The 20547-nt window shown below is 34.9% G+C and overlaps 1 protein-coding gene across 2 annotated transcripts in view; it reads right to left on the reverse strand.

Annotated features, from left to right (window-relative positions):
• LOC145692790 (uncharacterized) overlaps nucleotides 1-20547 on the reverse strand; it is a 163485-nt gene that overhangs the window by 36591 nt on the left and 106347 nt on the right. For both annotated transcript variants that reach the window (XM_081768268.1, XM_081768269.1), the window contains exons 2-4: nucleotides 19552-19614; nucleotides 4988-5155; nucleotides 1242-1388 (exon numbers count right to left, since the gene is read on the reverse strand). In XM_081768268.1, the coding sequence (XP_081624394.1) occupies nucleotides 1242-1388; nucleotides 4988-5155; nucleotides 19552-19614 (378 nt within the window). The remainder of the gene's footprint in view (nucleotides 1-1241; nucleotides 1389-4987; nucleotides 5156-19551; nucleotides 19615-20547) is intronic.

Here is a 20547-nt window from a genome sequence, read left to right on the forward strand (position 1 = left end):
TTGGAGTTACGAATACAGGTTGTAATCCAACTTTTCTTAATTTTATTACATTTACTAATTGGCATGAGAGGAAAAGCTACATTAAAACAGTGCAAGTATGCATCTAAGAAGGAGTTAAATTTCTCGTCCATAGTGGAAGCTGAATAGATTCCATCCCATGTCTCAAGAGCCAACAAATAACAAAAGTAACTAATGTTACTCGGTGAAAATAACCTTTTCTCAATTTTGGTAGTATTTTGCAACACTGGTAAGTTAGTTGATGGAAGTGATAAGCTAACTAATTGCGCATCATGATCAGAATAACCCAGGTTGAATATTTCAAGTTTATGGTTACGACACTCTCTGGTTACTATTACTTGATCAAGTGTTGATTTTCCAAATCGGGTAGGCGTATTAACAATAGCTTCGAGATTAAATGAAGTTAATAAGTTTTGTAAATCAGTCTTAACTTTAGTGTTAACCATCCAATTTATATTTAAGTCACCACACAAAATGATAATACTGTATTTTTTTGCATAAATGGTCAAGAAGAAGTTCAAGATTTCTAAAAAAAAAAAAAAAAAAAAAAAAAAAACCCGTAAGTTACCCGAATTAGACCTATAAATACTACATATACACACTTTATCAGTGAGACTTATTGCAACAACTTCAAAGTGAAGTTTCAGATTAAACACCGATACATCAATTTCATCAGCATTTAACTTATTATGAACGAATATACAAACTCCTTCATGAATCAAGTTAACTCTTGAATAATGAATGACTTACCAAATCAAAACCTTTTAATTTTACAGATTTAATATCAGTACAGCTTAATCAATGCTCCGTGATGCAAATAACATGTGCAGTTGATAACACTGTTTCAAGTAACACATTCATAAAATCCAGCTTATTGCCAAGATCTTTTCATATATAATTCTCTATAAGACAACTAAAGGTGATATTTTTTTTTATTTTTCTTAAAGTTGGGGAAGGGGCAAAGGCTCTCCATGCCTTCCCGTAATTACGGAGAAACTCTTTGATGGTTTTGAGTCATTGTGTAAATAGAAATGAGGCAACATACCCTCATTGTATTTCAACATTTAGATAGACGGTATGTCTAGTCAAAATGACAATAAAACATACCGCCTCTGCATTTTCTCCACTTCGAACACTGCACACATGCAGCGATTAACTATTAGAAATTGGAGTTACTCACAGACAGATGTTTTTGTAGTATAAATAGATTGTACTAGACTTACCGCCGATTTCGCAATGGCCTGAATAGTTTGGGAACTAAGAGGACAAGTTTGAGGTCCCTTCGGATGATGCTCCATTGCTACATCATACGCAGCAGTTATCAGTTCTTCGAAACTCTCTTCTTTCACTTCGGAATTTTCGGAGTACATCTTTAAAAGAAAGAAGAAAAAAAAAGGAAAAGTAATATGGTACTATGTAACATGCAATGTAAGAAAACATACGATTGATACAAATTGAATTTGCTATATCACGATAAATACCACAACTATGAAATGGAAACAAGTATCGTTTGAAAAACGAACTCGAAGTTTCACATACGTTAGAGATTCTCAATGTGGTTTCCATTCGTGACTCGACAAATGTTCTCTTTATATAAATTCACTCCATCCCCAACTCTTTCCAACTTGTTTGCCAACTCACTGAATAGCTGCTCTAATTCTTCACTTCAAAATTTCTAATGTCACGACATTTTATCCATTGCATAAAACCTCACAAAGAAGTTAATGAGTTGAGATCAGGAGCGCGAAGAGCCCACTTCATTTACAATGCGTTTTCATCTCCAGCTGTACCAATGTTATTCTTCGGTAGAGCTCCCTTCTGGATATACGGTTAGTACACGCTTTTGACACGGTAAACTTGGCTTCAATTCACGGTGGGAGGTCTTGTAATTCGGATTTCATGTTAAGTTGTAGGTCAATGTCTTATATAGCTTCGGTCCTGAAAGTGATGTTAAACTCCGAAGAAATTACGTTGTGGTTCAGCGGCATGACATTCAGAAGTGAGACAAAAATAAGGTGGGGCTTCATCTCGTTGAAACTTTGAAGTGGTCTCATGTTCTGTTGAATGTGGACTTTTATCGAACACTTGACTAATCTCAGGAGTGATGCTACCTAACTGTTCAATTGGTACAGCTAGCGAGAAGCTACACTGTAGGTGAAGTGGTAGTTTCGCTCCCCTGATCTGGCACCACTTGAATTCTGTTTGGCGTTTATGCCATCTTTATCATTATAGACTGATGAGTTGAAGTTCAGAATTTGAGCTGTTGTTTAGACAATTGACAAACTATTGGGAAACAATTACGGAATGAATTGAATTATAGCATGAAAATTTGTGAGTTCAAGGATAGAATTCACATTAAACATTTCTAATTTACATAACTTAGTCTTTCAAATGATTCAAGAGTAAGACCTACTCAGTGTTTGGAACTTTATTTTCCATGCCTCGTTTATAGTTAAATTAAAAAAAAAAAAAAAGCGTTTTGTTCCTCGTTCCATAAAACGGAATGAATTAGTTACATATCTGGGTGTCGTTGCGGGATGGGGATGAAACGAATTAGTAACTCTCTCCGCCCCTGGAAATACAGTTACTTCAATCTGCCAAGTGGAGTACATAGAACAGCTTAGAAAATGGCATATAGCTTTGAAATAAAAATAACTCTTACCGAGAAGTTCGGTTCGATCCGTGTTTTATTTAAAGGGAGGCTAAAGGCACCACACATGGACTCGAAAAAGAAAGGCTATTGCATATAATATATAAATGGAAAGAAATGTCTACCATAAAATAAACATACAAAAGTTTAAAAAAAAAAAAAAAGAACATTTCTTTCCATTCACGATGAAGTTATATTTTCAATTTGTATATCGATTTTTTAATACACAGGGTGTTCAAAAATAAACTGGAAAAATATAACAAATGAAAAGAAGAAAAAACAATATACCATCATGGATTCACAAAACAATATACAATATACAAAAACAATATACCATATACAATATAATACCATCATGGATTCACAAATGCGCTATTTTAGAGTTATACTCCGTCGAAAATTTGTAGGAAGGGGAAAAAATAATGAACAGAGAATGAAACGTCTGATCAAGATTGGGTAAAACTGTTTAATGATGAAGGGAGCAGACTACTAAATATTTTTCAAAAGCTAACAATTTTTCTCTTGCAAGTTTTTCGTAAATAAAAAGAGAGAATGAAATGTAACTTACCTCAATATAGAAAATGTTATTCTACATCCAAAAATACGAATCGGAAGAATTTTCAGTGTTGCCATCCATAGAAATTACAGTGTGACCAGAACTTGAATTACCTAAAAATCTAGGTTATGGCAACGACCAGAAAAATGAACTCGACGACAATTGATGACTTATGCTGTCTGTGTTCCTTGTTAACTACTTTTTAAATAATATTTGTATTTTAATTCTACTGTTTATTAAAAATTACTTATTTTGTACTCTTTATTACAATATAAATACAAATATGATTTAAAAAGTCGTTAACAAGGAACATAGACAGCATGATAAGTCATCAATTGCCGATAAGTTCATTTTTCTAGTCGCTGCCATAACCTAGATTTTTAGGTAATTCAAGTTCTTGTCACACTGTAATTTCTATGGATGGCAACACTGAAAATTCTTCCGATTCGTATTTTCGAGTGTAGTATAAAATTATCTATTACTGAGGTAAGTTACATTTCATTATCTATTTTTATTTACGAAAAACTGTCAAAAGAAAAATTGTTAGCTTTTGAAAAATATTTAGCAATCTGCCCCCTTAATTAGAATCGTATAGTCCTAGTACTTAAACATCTGTTTTCTTCTTTTGCGTCCATGAGATAAACAGCTATTCACATACAATTTTGTCATTAATTTCACTTTCTCAACAACACGTTTCTGAGTTTAAAACAATTTGATGTTCTCTGCTTCATGCTGCTTCCGTAACAGAAAGCTTGCAAACTAAACGAAGTGAGAGCGTATTTCCTGTTACGCTTGGCAGGCGGCGATATATTGTTGGCAGATTATAGATGAAGGTTTTACATTTGGAACAAGGGCCGTGATACCGTCGGCTTCGTAGTAGCAAAGAGAGAAAATTTATTGTCTTCTACAACTGATGATAAATCAAGAAGTGTGAACTGATACATCCGGCGGTACACTAATGGAACCTACGGGATAAAATAATTTCTAAGTTCTTCTACCCAATCTCGATCCGACACTTTTTTTTTTTTTAATCGTTTCAACGAATTTTCAGCGGGAGAGTCCGAAATGAAGATTTTACGCACTCATGTTAGTACGTCATTCTATGATATGTTTTCTGTTATGTTCTTTAGTAAGGGAAAATCATTTCCCAAAATTTGTCTGTGTACACTCATGTCCAAAATTATTGTCGCATGTCTATAACTGTCTTCTTGTAAGAATATAATTTGATAATGATTTTGCAGAGTACTATTAATACTGATACTTTGTGTATAATCGGGAAATGTATATTTGTGGTAAATTTCATAGGAAATGAATTATAAATACGAAAATTAAAATGAGTAAAACAAAATGTTGCTAAGTGGACAAGAAAGTTTTATTTTCGTTTTATTGTTTGTATTTACTGCTGTTTTGACATGAAATTTGCCACATACATATCTTTGCCGATTGTATACAAACTAACATTGTAAGAAATACTGGGCGAATTCGTTATCAAATTATATTCCTACAACAACATATTTATAGATATGCGACAATAATTTTGGACATGAGTGTACATAGGCGGATCCAGAGAGAAGGCGAAGGGTTGTTCGCTCCCTCTAGTGCGATAGACACCAATGTTGTAAAGTCCAGTGAAAGAGAGAAAACTGACACAGTTTCACCTCCCCCACAGGAGTTCGTCTTGGATCAGACACGGTCCAGCCACTGTCTGTGTATAAATACTGTACGTATCATAATAATAATAATATAAATATTCCTACACTTACCTTTAAATATATTTCTGCTTGTCGTTCGTCTGACATTACTGTGAGAAATTTTTCGGATTGTTGTTTAAAAACTGTTGGATTCAGGTGTCTGCTTGTAGGTGGACCACACGACAAGAAATAATTAAATATCCTTTCCGCCAAATTGGGATATTTTGGGAAGACATATTTCTGTAAAAAGTCAGAAAATTTTACATAGTCTATACATTTTTTTTTTTTTTTTTTTTTACGTTTGTTGTGAATTACACATACAAGATGATATACATAAGGTTAACATACTTCTCCACTATAAATATAGGATGTGCGTTGTAAAATTAAAATAAGAAAACTTAAAGCAGATTTCTAATCTAGCCTGCAGTACATAAGTAGTTTTGGCATTTACAAACAAATTAATATTTTTAAACAGTACACTTAATTACTTTAGCATTTTCAATAGTAGGTACCTCATAAGACCCTTTCTAATACCAACTGACACTTAACAATGATCATCATCAACAGTGGCGTATTTAAGGGGGGTTCCTGGCTTAAGCCTTCTCCCGGAATTTTATTTACTATTTTAAATAAATGAAATATCTTACAGAATTTTCACATTTCCAGGAATAAAGTTAGCAAAGCCCCCTCCGAAACAAAATCGTAAATACGCCACTGATCATCAGTGTATTTGTCATTTCTCAGCCACTGTTTATCTTGCAACACTAGTAAGCAAACACACTGCCGGCACGCAGGGACGGATTAGCAAACTGCCCCACGCGATTTAGCTACAGAGTTGGCCCAACACCACCTTCATCAGAGTTGCCCCACGTAGAAATAAACACGTCCGTATTTATATAATGTTGACCATCCAACAGCGTCAGTTCACCTTTGCCGGTAAAAATAAGCAAATACAAGTCGAACATTTCAGGACGTCAGTCGAACAATACAAATTCAGGACGTCTGGTAAACCTAGGCACAAATCATATCAGTAATTCCTAAATTGAAGGGCGCAGTCTACTAAAAGACCGAAAAGAAATATATAATAGCCCAAGTGAACTCGGATTAAATAGTGGTGTGAAGGCTTTAAGTGTTTGATAAAAACATCGTATAGATGGCACTAGTGCAACTAAATCTTTTACATATTATTCTGACCGTGAGAAACTCGTTAGCAGCATACCTGGGTAGGCCTTACGTAGACTAATGGTCGACATGGTTGAGAGTTGCTAATTGCAAAAATAAACCTCTAAAATACTGTATGTTGGCGCAACGTTGTTTTTAGGTTGTGTTGGCCAACCAACTATTTGCCGTCATTTATACAACGATTTCGACCTCATACTCTCAATCGTAATTTAACTTCTTTCGTAGGGGTTACGTTAGCAATTGAGTTGGTTGACAAATGGTCAGCAAAGCGGTCAACAATGGCAATTGAGTTGGTTGGTAAATGGCAAGCAAAGTGACTAACGTTGGTAATTGAGTTGGTTGGCAAATAGTCAGCAAAGTGACCAACGTTGGCAATTGATTGATAGGCAAATAGTTAGAAAAGCAGTCAAAGTTGGCAATTAAGTTGATTGCCAAATGATCGGTAAAGCAGCCAATGTTGGCAATTCAGTTGGTTGGCAAAGTGGCCAACGTTGGCAGTTGAGTTTGTTGGCAAACGGTCGGCAAAGCGGGAAACGTTGGCAAATGGTCGGCAAAGCAGCCAACGTTGACAGTTGGCTATCATACCGTTTCTCATTGTTGGGTCTACTGTCAGCACTTACTAGGGATGTTGTAATTTTAAATTTTCTCCATATAATTTTTAAAATATTGGAAAAATTAAATTTTGAAAAGTAATATAGTTTTTTAGTCCATAATCACAATTACTTGCAGCTGTGGCTTTGCTTTACTTTTACACTAATAATGTAAATTCATACAACAATTCGTCATTAGAATAACCAGTAGGCATCTCTCTCAAAAAATGCGATCTTGAGTGAATACTGGTGCCTTATCTGATTATATGAGAGCTACCGATCGCTGTAAGAATTTGTAAGAATCATATGCAACGAAGGCCTCATAGGTGAGATATCGAGTTGATAAGAAGACAGAGAGAACGGTAGATCTCGTAAAATAATACAAAGTTGCCGGTGTTATCTCAAAGTAGTAATTCCAGCGACAAAGTAGGAGTACAGGACAATTCTACGTAACTTCCGGGTTCCTTCCTTCATTCATCTAATTCTTCAACGTAACTGCAGTGTTACATTCGCACAACTTAACACTAGTGCTGTGTCAACCCGGTAACACTGGGCGTGTATTAACCGCAAAACTGGGCCTGTGTTAACCGCAACACTGAACTTTGGTGTTGAAATAACACGATCAAAAGGTAGTCACGCTAGGACCACTGGCCTGTGTTAAAATTGGGTAATACTAACACCATTATCTTTTGCTATGTACAGAAAATCGAAAACGGAACCAGACGTGCTAAAAGAAATAATAATAAAATTTGCAGTAGAAGTTTATTTATGTGAGGTATGGCCTTGAACTCGAAATTCACGTGTTGAGGTTATTTAATATTTTAACTACTTAGTAGATATAAATCACGAACAAATCTTAGATAATGCTTACACAGAAATAGATTGATGAGTCTGAATAAGATAAAATGTTTCAACACTTAAAAGATAGTGATTAATATCTTTCACGTACAGAGGAAAGACGTGATTCTACAAACAATTCCTTGTTGTAAATTATCTTACTTGTTGTATGTCAGTAATTTGTCAATGTTGACGGCGACAACTCAAAAGACTTCACGGTGAATGTACCAGCATTTATACAAGCACAAAGAGTTAATAAATTTTTCTCGATGAAAATATATATAAATTACACAGAAAATGCAAACTGCAATTTTAAAAAGTGCAATGAATGGCTCGAGAATGTGTGTGTGATTGCATTCCGATTTTGATCGGGAGCTATTTCTGACAAGAAGCTCATACAATTTTCACTTGTAAGTTAAGTCTTGACAACATTAGATTTATCTTCCTATTGTCCTTACCGCATAATATTGCCAGCATTCATCCATCCTTCTTGTTACTGCTAGTATACAATTGATTTTCGTTTTCATAAAACTTACAACCTACAAAATTGCAACTACTACTCTAATACACTGAAAAATAATGTATATGAAATACAGAATTCCTACGCAAAAATATTTAAGCCTTTGTTTGCAAATTGATATACATTTTTAAACGTTAATTTAGGACATTTTTTTTTTTGTTTTATTTTACAATAAACTTACAAGAAATTCTAGCATTTTTTGATGAACTAAATTGTAATTTTACGCCACTTCATATTAATAATTTACAAAAATACCATGTACAAAGTAACATTCTTTTACACAGAATTTTTATCTTAAATTACTAACTTTTTTTCTGTTAAATAACAAAAAAATCAACAAAAATACCGGCATTACAGTGCAGGAATTCATGGTTACTAGTAGTAGCTATACAATTTTCTGGGGGGGGGGCAATCCCTTCCTAGAAAATTTCTGGGGAGACCGCGTCCCCCTCATCCCCCGGCTGGCACGCCCATTGTTAGTCAATCACTTTAGTAAGGCGCTAATCACACGTCAGAACGACTCTGCATAAGGCCCTATATTGCTACATCCGCCACTGACTACATGATGTATTACCTTCAAGTTCCACAACCTCCTTTTATAAATTTCATTATGGAATGTCACGAGGCATCAGTGTTATGCGTAAGTGCTTATAAAACATTATTTTCTACATTTTCATACAGTGTACATATTAAATACACAGAACATAGGCCTATATTTAAAAAAAAATAACGAAATGTTATAAAATTACATATTGGCCTGGGGGATCGCAGTTTGTGAAAATATATTTGGAAATATCTGCTCATTTTCGCTATTTTTTAAAGTCTAATTTGAAATAATAAAGTGAAGCGATAAACAATGTAGTTTTATGCTGCAATATGCTGCAATTTCTATCAAACAGTTCACTGGTTTGGTACCGAATTTTGGAAAATGTAAGAAAGAACAAAATTGCAAATATGCTAGTGCATTTTTTAAGAAATCGCTACTGGATATCCAGGCGCAAAAGGGCCCTTGACACATAGCAAAATTCAAACGCAAAGATATTTTTTAAAAGTGAATTTTTGTATAATGTACCAGTACACTTTTGAAATAATGACATACCGTGTTATTTCGTTGGCCACGTGACATACAAAATGACGTCACACGTATGCTAACCGTTTCGTTTCCGATTAAACCGTCATCAATACTCAAGCGGACAGTTTCTTTTTCATTTTGGCTCGGATTCGCCTTCAGGCCGGTACTTACGCGCTAGAGAAACAACCGCAGTGCGCTATCATAATTGGATATTTTCCTTCCTTCATTCATTCATTTATTTTTATATCCATATTTTTAAGGGAGCAGACTACTAAATATTTTTCAAAAGCTAACAATTTTTCTTTTGCCTGTTTTTCGTAAGTGAAAAGAGATAATGAAAGGTAACTTACCACAATAATAGATAATGTTATTCTACACCCGAAAATACGAATCGGAAGAACAATCAGTCTTGCAATCCACAGAGAAATGACAGTGTGGCCAAAATTTGAATTACCCAAAAATCTTGGTTAAGTCAAAGACAAGAAAAATAAGCTCAACGGTAATTAATGACTTATATCTGTGTTCCTTGTTAACTACTTTTTAAATATTATTTGTATTTATTTTGTAATAACTTATTTATTTTGTAAAAACTTATGTAAGTTATTACAAAATAAATACAATTATTATTTAAAAAGTAGTTAACAAGGAACACAGATATAAGTCATCAATTGCCGTTGAGTTCATTTTTCTAGTCTTTCACTTAATCACGATTTTTAAGTAATTCAAATTTTGGCCACTGTCATTTCTATTGATTGCAACACTGATTGTTCTTCCGATTCGTATTTTCGGGTGTAGAATAACATTATCTATTATTGTGGTAAGTTACCTTTCATTATCTCTTTTCACTTACGAAAAATAGGCAAAAGAAAAATTGTTAGCTTTTAAAAATATTTAGTAGTCTGCCCCCTTAAGTTGGAGATAGACAGGACAAGGACAAAGAAACGCTATTAGTACAGATGGAGAGGAAACAAAGCACACAATACAAGACTCAAACTACTGAACAAGGAAATAATATTGTGAATTTGATTAAACATTTCCCTAACGAAATCATTTTATGTGTATACGTATGTACTCAATACTAAATATTACTACCAATACTTATTTTTTAGGAAACAATGTAATCAAAAATTTATCCTTGTGACTTAATCTTATTAATAGTTTAAATCATAACATGTAAAAGCCTTTTGGTTAGTGGTTTCACTTCTAGTATAACTTTTACACTTTAAATCCCAATCTGTTTCACATTGTTTGGCTTCTTTCCTGTTTTAAAAGGGTGTTATTCAACTTGTAACTGGTTAATTTCTAGTATTATTTTCACACTTCAAATTTTAACCTGTCCCATATTATTTGGATTCCTATCTATATATTCCATACCTTAATTGTAACGAACCAAAACAGTGTAGTAAGCTAAAGATAAGTAAAAATTGCATTTCATAAAAACTAAATATACAAATAGCAAGTTGTCTTCTTCTGTTATTTTCTCTCAGAGACTATTCAAAAGGTATACAAGCCAAACATCATTTGGACCATTACATGTAAGCAGTGGCGTATTTACGATTTTGTTCCGGGGGGGGCTTTGCTAACTTTCGGGGGGGGGGCTTTGCCTGAAAATGTGAAAATTCTGCAGGACATTTCATATACTTTACTATAGTAAGTAACATTTCGGGGGGGCTTAAGCCCGAAGCCCCCCCCTAAATACGCCACTGCATGTAAGACTTCGGCTTCTTTAGTCGGTCTATTAACTTTCTCTGTATTAGAGTAGAATGAAAGTGCTAGCATCTCGAGGTAGACAAATGACTACGCGAAACGAAAGAAAGAGGAATATCTGAAATTTCAAGAATAAAGCTCTCCAATTTTATACCTATCAACAGAATACAAGCTAATATATATAGTCACAAAACCAAAGTATATTGAATTAGTTTTAAATTTACAGTAATTCAAGTAATTTATTGTTCAAGTATCTTCCAGTAATTTGGAGATTTATGAAGTGCACTGGGTATCCAAACTGCTGGGCCTGGGTATGTAAATGCTGCGCCTGGATATCCATTTGGACACAAAAAAGTAGTTTTAAAAATGCCCTGCAATATGCAGTGTATTACAGATACGATTCTTTTCTTTCGATGGCATATCCAGGAATCCACTATGGAATACCCAACACACTTTTTCTCATACTTTCGTCTTCTGAATTCTGTTGCTATAGGAATCACTGCTGGAGTTACATATACTATGTTGTGCCTGAATTTCTGCAATGAAAGCCTCTGTGTCGAAAGCTTCCATTGAGTTCATCTTTCAAAATGAGTAATCTAATTAGTGGTTACTGAAAAGACCAATTGTGGCGCATCTTCGACACACAAAGTCGCGTAGTGTGCGAAGGTCTTAGCTTGTGTCAGGTAGCAAGTTTCCGCGACAAGCCACATCAATTGTAACAAATGGAAATTCATTAACCCGCGACAAGCCTGCCACAGAACTATCATGGTGTGCGAAGGGCCTATTTATCTATACAAATAAAAATGAAAGTCACTATTTTATGACTTAATAACTCTTGAACCACCCGATCGATCTTGATCAAATTTTCAATATAAACGAGAGGTTTAGGCCTGGGTGGTTTTATCATTTCACTGTGACGGTGTAATTTAGAGAAAGAAGAAATATGAAGAAATAATCGAAAATGACCTATATTAGTGCCGAATCCATTGTTTTCGGGGTCGCTGAGATGAATAGAGACACTTTCGATGCCGTTTAAATCTAAGTTCAGGCCTGCAACTTGGAGGAGGGGATATTACATATTATATATATATATATATATATATATATATATATATATATATATATATATATATATATATATATATATATATATATATATATATATATATATACAATGGCGTATCCAGAATATAATCAAGGGAGGGGCTAAACCATAGTTTGCCGTTTTATCCAGTGTAAACCAGGATTGAAGTCCATTTTACCCAGTGTATATGTAAGAGCCCCTATAGCCCTCCCTTGGATCCGCCCTTGTAAATATCATATATATTTATATATATATATGATCGAAAATGACCGATATCAGAGACCGCTTCAGCAGGGGCGTCATTCCAGACTTCGCTTAGGGGGGGCAAGAGCACCACCGACATAAGACTTTCACGTTTTGTAGTAGTATATTAGAAGACAATCGATTAAAGTATATGTACGGTATTCCTCAAGCTCTTGGGAGGGGGGCAATTGCCCCCTCCTTAAATGACGCCCACTGCGCTTCAGTAATAGCAAAATGTAACTGACGAACGGAACATATGACTATTTTTTCTTATTTTAACCCACCGAAGCGGGTAATTGATACTAGTAGTTTATAGTTTCTATTTGTATCAGTGACTGCCATTATTCTTTAATGTCCTGTAATAACGTACTTATGTATAGGATATTTGAAATGAAATCTGTGTTATATTATTTTACAAAATCTACTTATCTGTGTAGTATTCTGCGCATATGAGGTATTGCTTTTTCACCTTCTTTGTCCTTAAAATTATAGCGGTATTTAGCAAATTGAGTTCAATTTACAATACAGAAGGCTTAGTAAAAGTAACGAGGACAAAAGTGCAACTACAATGCTAATCATTGCTTATTATTCGTTTATCCCAGCGTTTCCCAAACTTTTTCAACTTGCGGCACACTACGGGTGTTACTTGGATTCTTGCGGCACACTTACAGGTATTGTTATTTGTAAATATAAAACACAGCGGTATTTGTTTCTGTGATTATTGATCTCCTTCTTACAGAGAAGAAAGCTCTATCACTGGTTTTTCCCCGTGGTAAATCATTATGCTTATTTTTTATTCTAATTTAAAAATAGAAAGCAACTGCAATGAAATATTGAACTCAGGTTTTTAAAAATGCGCTTTCTTTCTAAGAACTGTATCCAACCTTTTACTAAGGAGGATCACTAAATAACGAACGAACAAACAAATCTTTTTCACTTTTAAAACACAAATGTAGGTAAGTTGTCGAAAGGATTGAATGATACTTTAAATTTTCAAGTTACGAAATAGTCTGCAACAATGAAGAAGCAATAATGGTCATAACAATGGTAACAAATACTTTTTTCAACATTAGAAATGTACAGAACACTAACCCGGTATGGAACTTAAAATTGTAGATTCATAGTAGAGGTGTAGAGGTTCATACTAATGTGAAATACGAATATACATTTCCTCTACGTTTTGCAATTTGATTGCTATAAAATTAATAATTTTGTTTCGATTCCTCGCGGCACACCAGCGGCCCATTCACGGCAAACCAGTGTGCCGCGGTACACCGGTTGGGAAACGCTGGTTTATCCTCTTCAGTGTCACTAGTAGAAAAAATTTGTTTTGCCTTGTACATTTTATATTTTCGTAATGTTTACGTTCTACACATGCAAATAGTAAGATAAATTACTTTTTTTTTTTTTTTTTTTTTTTTACACAGAGTACTGACAATCATGTGTGTCATATAGGACACATTGGAACTCCAACAACAAAAAGTGAGAACGATGTTCTGGTGGTGGTCTGCCCCCTTTGCCTCCCCACTACGCACACCTATGTGTATTACACATTTAATACGTCTAAACAATACAACAATAATATCCATTACCTAAAACAAGGTCAAATGTCCATAAAACCCAAGTGAAGAGATTGACAACATGAGATCTGTACATTATGAATAATCATCTTTTGTAACATTTGGTTTCACAGTGTCGCATACGACACATGATAAAACAAAAGGTTTCCACTCCTCGCAAACCCAATAGAAGAGCAAAATACAGCTCTTTTCCTCAAGGCTTTAACAAGATAAATCAACATGCATTACAAAAAATAAAGCGTTAAAGAAAAAGAAGTAGAATTCTTACGTAATTCGTGTTATCTTTCGGTTTCTGGAATATTTTCTTCCCTCCAAAAACACTACCTAGGACCTACGGAAAACGTTCTTCAATTATCAAGTTTCTACCAAATGCAGTGCCTACTCTGGCGACAAAGAAGAGACGCAAAATATATGTATCGTATGTGCCATGTTGTCGCTATATCAACTAGGGATGGCCGGATCCGGATCTGGCCGGATCCGAAGATCCGGATCTGATTGGGTCCGGATCCTTTGAATCCGGATCTCGGATCTGGGTCCGGATCTCGGATCTGGATCCGGATCTCGGATTTCGAATCTGGATCCGGATCTCGGATCTGGGTCCGGATCTCGAATCTCGGATCTGGATCCGGATCTCGAATCTCGGATCTGGATCCGGATCTCTAATCTCGAATCTGGATTCGGATCTCGGATCTGGGTTTGAAATTCGGATCTGGATCCGAAATCCGAATCTCCGAGTTTGATTCTTATCCAAACCCATATCCCACCCAAATTATGATAAACTTGAATATCTAAAATTCGCCGAAAGTAATTTCACGAAGTCCTCACAGTGAAAAAGAGAATAGAACATTAAGACGAATATTGGCAAGTCTATTTGTTTCCTTCATTTTACTCTAAAGATCAAATGCTTGGCTTACTTAAAAAAAAAAAAAAAAAAAAAAGATCCGGATGAGAGTTCCAATGTCGAATCTAGGTCCACTCGGTTGCAGGACCGAGATGAAATACATGCGCATATTATATATATATATATATATATATATATATATATATATATATATATATATATATATATATATATATATATATATATTTATTTATTTATTTATTTGAAACCGGAGTACAAAACTGGAATATTTAAAATTCCTCAATACGCCTATTTCATTGACAGTTAAGAAAATATAAGCAGTTAAGACAAGTATTGACTAGTTTTTGCGTATATTTATCTTGCTTAGTCTGCTCAAAATATCAAATGTATATTTTACAATTAGATTTAATAATTATTTAGTAAATCACAATATGAGCACCGAGAATAAACTATGAATTTTGGTGCCCCTTATCTAGATTTGAAATTTCGGATTCAGACATAGAATCAGGCTGAAATATAAATATTTGAGATCTGGAAACCGAAACATATGCTAGTACCAAGATCGTAGCTGTTTGTACCCAGGTAATGCGAGCGGAAGGCACATGCAATAATTCCGCATGTAGTTTGGGGAACACGAGAAACTAAAAACAGATAAATATTCTTTTTCAGGGGTAAGTCGCACTTTAACATGACTTTTCATGAGTGTTGTGTTCAAATATGAAAACTCTAATGGCGACTTGTTTGAAATAAAGGCCTTTTCATTTTTAACAATAAAGTTAGGTACTTTCACATTGGGGAAAAATTAGCAAGAAACATTCCACCGATTAGGGTGCTGATTCTTATGGAAGCTTTCACTTGAACCGGAAGATTTCCTCATGTGGGTATCGGATTGCCGCAATTCACCTTGCGGAAAGACGTGGTTTATCAGGAGGTCGGCCAAGATTCATTTGAACTTAGCCTGTAGACTGCTTCTGGTCTCAATTATTCCCATATAACAAGACTAACTATATATATAGTTGGTTCGAGATGAGTTAAAATATCACTAATTGACCTTAAGGGGATAATCGTGATTTAAATATTCGTAAATCAGAAAAGATGTGAAAGTTAAGCGTTAAAGTAAATCCGATAATTCCGGAATAAAGAGATTTATATGCAACCTAATGATAGCAATAAAACTCTTTATGTAACATTTTCAAAGCTAAGATTAACAGTTATCTTCTTGAAGAGGGTTTACGGAAACCTAGAATATTATAAATCCAATTATTGTAAGTAGTACCTCTGACAGCCCCGCATTTCACATCACCATCGCACTTCATCCTGACAAGTGGGCAATTCACTTACCCACAATGGCTTTTCAGGCGTTTCAGTGACATCAATATCTCAGTTTGGGTTTGGGATCATGCTTCGGTGAACCTTGACTATCACCATCAGCAGCTACTAGAGAATCAGAACTTATTTCTGTATTAGATAATGTGGGTAACTATGGCTTTTCGTCTATAGAAGTCGGAGAGTGTATGGTATTATCGCAGGAAATATTTGATACATAAAACTTAGATTGTCAGTATTTAGGAGCAACTTTTAAAATAATCAGTTACTTTAAATATACTACAGATTAGCCGATAAAACCCGACAGCCATAGTCGAGTGGTTTGCGGCATTAGGCTGTGGATCGTTTACTGTGAATGTCTTGGATTCAAATCCCACTTCGGGCATAGGTGTTTTTAACTGTCCTAGTTTACTTCTATGTCTGTGTGGTGTCGTAATGGTTACAGTGTAATCCGTGCAAAGCGTTCAACAGGTTCAATAATCTGATAAAAGCTGTTACCTTTTTATATATAAAAAACAGAGGTTAGCGCGTGCCTTCGGTGCCCGTGGTCATGGGTTCAATTTCCGGAGAGGCACTCAACAATTTCGATGTTGACCCAGCATCGTGAGGACAATTGGGGAGTTATCTTAAGTAAAAGGTAGCGGACTCCAGTCTAGAAAGCCGGCATTAGGGACTTCGGGTGTCGATGCGTTGACTACACCTTCCCACTTTGAACGTAAGTCCGCTGGTAGGAACCAAGGGACTGGGTGCCAAGAATTTAGTTTGTTTTAATTATCATGAATGCCTTCTTTATTATTAAATTTTTTCCAATATTTTCTTTTCAACCAGTTTGCAAAATTCAGAGCTAGCTACTTGTTTTCTTTTTAATTCATGTTCATAGTTAGCACAACTAATCACAAGGAAAAACAATCTTTTCGATAAAATTCGCCTCGCGTCTTTCGTAGCTCTAAGTTTAGTTATTTTTAGCTTTTTTTTTTAAGCTGAATGGCGTTTTATCACTTTCCCCTTGCTTTCCCTATTTTTTTCTGGTTTTACCTATGTTTCTTTTGCACGAACATTGCGCCTATATGCACATGCTTAGTGTGTTCGTTTACAAGAGCGGGCCATTTTCCTGCCACTATAGAAAGTAAGAGTGCCCTGTATCAGAGAAATATTAATTGACGTAAGTGAATATATCTGTGATGAAGTCATAATTTATCAGTTTTTGCATCGTACATAGTTTCCTCATCCTCATTAATCTCTTCACCCCCGCTTCCTGAATTCCAGTTCTAGTATTCTTTCTTGACGGGGGACTGATGTCTCGTGTAGGCTTATTAACTATAACATCAGCAATAATGAAAGTGGGGTTTAATTTGCACTAATTTTAGAACATCACGTTAATTAAATAATAATAATAATAATAATAATAATAATAATAATAATAATAATAATAATAATAATAATAATAATAATACGGAGCGAGCTCAGGCTACTTGTTAGGATTCTTGCTTCTCAATTGGATAATACCGGGTTCGAATTCGGAGACCAGCCATCCTGACTGAGGATTTTCCAGGGTTGTTCCTCAGTTATACTGGGCAAATGCTAGGTTAGTACCTTGATCTAATGCTCTGGAGACTTTCCTTCCATTCCTTTTCCAATGTTTTCATCTGTTGATTACTACAGTGTAAAGTGGCCTCTGAGGATGTATCTGGTAGCTTATAGTAAATAAACAATAACGACGTAATATATCTTCACGAAACGTGTGGGTTAATTTAACTACAGCCTTACAGTCCCAATAGATAGCTAAAGTTTTAATATCAATTTCCTGACTTTTAAATACTATTTTCATATTTTTTCAGCTTTCAATTTTCTCATGTATTTTCCACCGAGAATTAAACCTGAGATCACATGAACAAATGCGAATATGTTAAATATTTTTGAATACTTTAATATACAAAACACAAAACGCTTCAATGATACGATGCATGGATATGTTTTGGTTACGTCCTGCAATGTACGATTAAAGAAACCTGGAGGGTGAAGAAAAAATAACAGAAATCTCTTTTATATTTATTCCTTCAACAAACTCCTGACCTCAGAAGGGCAAGCCATAAGTTAGGTAATAAAGTCATACAACGAACACTTTTATTAATACTAATAATACTACACAACTATATCGCTCTTCTGAAATTCTCGTGTGTATGTTTACAAATCTACTGTTGTTCCACGCCAACCAGTCTATATTTTTTGCTGTACCTTCGAAGTGAAAGATATTCATTATTACATTTGTTGATGGTTGGACTCTAGTAAGTCAGAAACTACTATTAATAAAGAGTTTCTTTTGTCCAGTATTCCTGCGATTAGAAGGGTCTTATCTAAAAGATATTTCATTTGTAAATGAGAAAATAAGAAAGTTTATTTCCTAAGAATAAAATAAACATTTTCAATGTGAAGTTAACATTAAGTTTCGAAGAGGAGCTAAATAGAAGAATTTGTTACCATTTACATCAGTTTTCAGACAATTCAGTATACTATGAAATGGGAAGAAGGCAAACTTGGAAATATTTTACTAAAGAGACTTCGATGTAAATATTACAAGGTTAAAATAAAATAAAGAACAAAGGTAACACAAACGTGTTATGGAAACATTTAAAAGCACAGCAACCTACTATATTAGTGAATCTGAAAAAAAGTTTTGACGAATTTTATATATTCAATTTTATCATCACAATTTCAGATGCAGGTTTGGATACGAATCAAGATCTGAGATTCGAATTTCGGATCCAGATCCGAGATCCGAATTTCGGATCCAGATCCGAGATCCGGACCCAGATCCGAGATCCGGACCCAGATCCGAGATCCGAGTTTCGGATCCAGATCCAAGATCCGAGTTTCGGATCCAGATCCGAGATCCGGATCCAGATCCGAGATCCGGATCCAGATCCAAGATCCGAGTTTCGGATCCAGATCCGAGATCCGGATCCAGATCCGAGATCCGAGTTTCGGATCCAGATCCGAGATCCGGACCCAGATCCGAGATCCGGACCCAGATCCTAGATCCGAATTTCGGATCCGGATCCGAGATCCGGATCTGAGGTTCGGATCCGGGATCCGGATCTGAGATTCGGATCCGAGATCCGGATCTGAAATTCGGATCCGAGATCCGGATCTAGGTCCGGATCCGGCAAGATCCGGATCCGGATCTCACTGGATCCGGGATATCCGGATCCGAAAAATTTTGGCCATCCCTAATATCAACAAATAATGTTAATTTTGTGTGTCGTATACGACACTTGGCCTCCGAAGAGGTTATATGGAAGAACTGTATTTAGTATTCTAATATTAATACTACATTTCAAAATAAGTTTTTTATATAAACCAAAAAAAAAACTAATTCAAACAAAAACAATGATTAAACCCAATAAATCACGGTTATTGGTTTTTATCATAAATTTTGTTTTTCAACTCTACCCACAATTCTAATACTTAGTACGGAATCTAATTACTAGATATGAATGTGTTAATATTCTATATGGTTTTACAATTTTAGCTAGGTAAAATGATTTACATTGCTGCTTGGGGTTGACACACTTCTTTAAGAGTTCATCTGCGAAAAATTTTCAGTGTATAATAATAATAATAATCATAACTTACAGTAAAAACATTACAGCTAATCCCATGAACATTTTCCTCTTCTAGTGTTTTCTGCACTAAGGCCTAAAAAAGAGAGAAAAAAGAAAGAATTACTATTTCACTTTACTAAAAGAAAGGGAAATTTTACAATAAACAAGAACATGAAAATTGCAATCAACATGTAACAACAAAATGGAAAACACACACGAAATACTGTTATAACGAGTGTTGTCCACGAGAGTGTCGAATCCATAGTTTTCGGGATCGCTGAGTTGAAAAGTGACACTTCCAATGCCATTTAAATCCAAATTCAGCCCCCATTAGTACTTCTAAGGGGGGTGATATGTAAAAATAACTGAAAATGACCCATACTAGTGTCGAATTCATAGTTTCTGGGGTCCCTAAGTTCATTGTTGGCAGTTTTGGTGTCTTTTAGGTCCAAAATGAAACGTATTCTCCCCGTACAAAGAACGGGGATTCTGCTAGTAATAAATATGGTGTATATATATATATATTGTTATATGACACCTTTTGTGGACCTCTTGCCATGCGGAAGGATCCTTATATTTAGATGAAACTACGAGGGTTGGAACTTAAATAGTGGCAACACTGCTGTGGAGGCACTATGCAATGAAATGTACTAGTGGCGCTGATACATATATACTCTATTTTGATTGTTTATGAAACATCCGTATACCCGTATTTAGAACTTTTCTTTCTTACGGATTATACGGGTAATCCACAGGCAGTGTTTAGGCTAGGGCATAAACATGGGGAGTTAAACTAAAAATTTGTTTGTAGAAGGAATGAAGACGAATCAGGTTATTTTATTTTATTTTTTTAAATATCATCCGATTTGACAATTCGTTGAAGTTCGAGAAGTGAAATTCAGCAGATAAAATCTTCATTTAAAACATTTGATTCAAAGGTATTCTTCTTTTTAACTATTAATTTCCAATATTAATATCGGTTTGGACTCCCGGTACCAAAAAAATGCAGAAAGTAACAATTTAATGC

This window comes from Thermobia domestica, chromosome 8, assembly GCF_964235325.1.
Source record: "Thermobia domestica chromosome 8, izTheDome1.hap1.1, whole genome shotgun sequence".
NCBI classification, from domain to species: Eukaryota; Metazoa; Arthropoda; class Insecta; order Zygentoma; family Lepismatidae; genus Thermobia; species Thermobia domestica.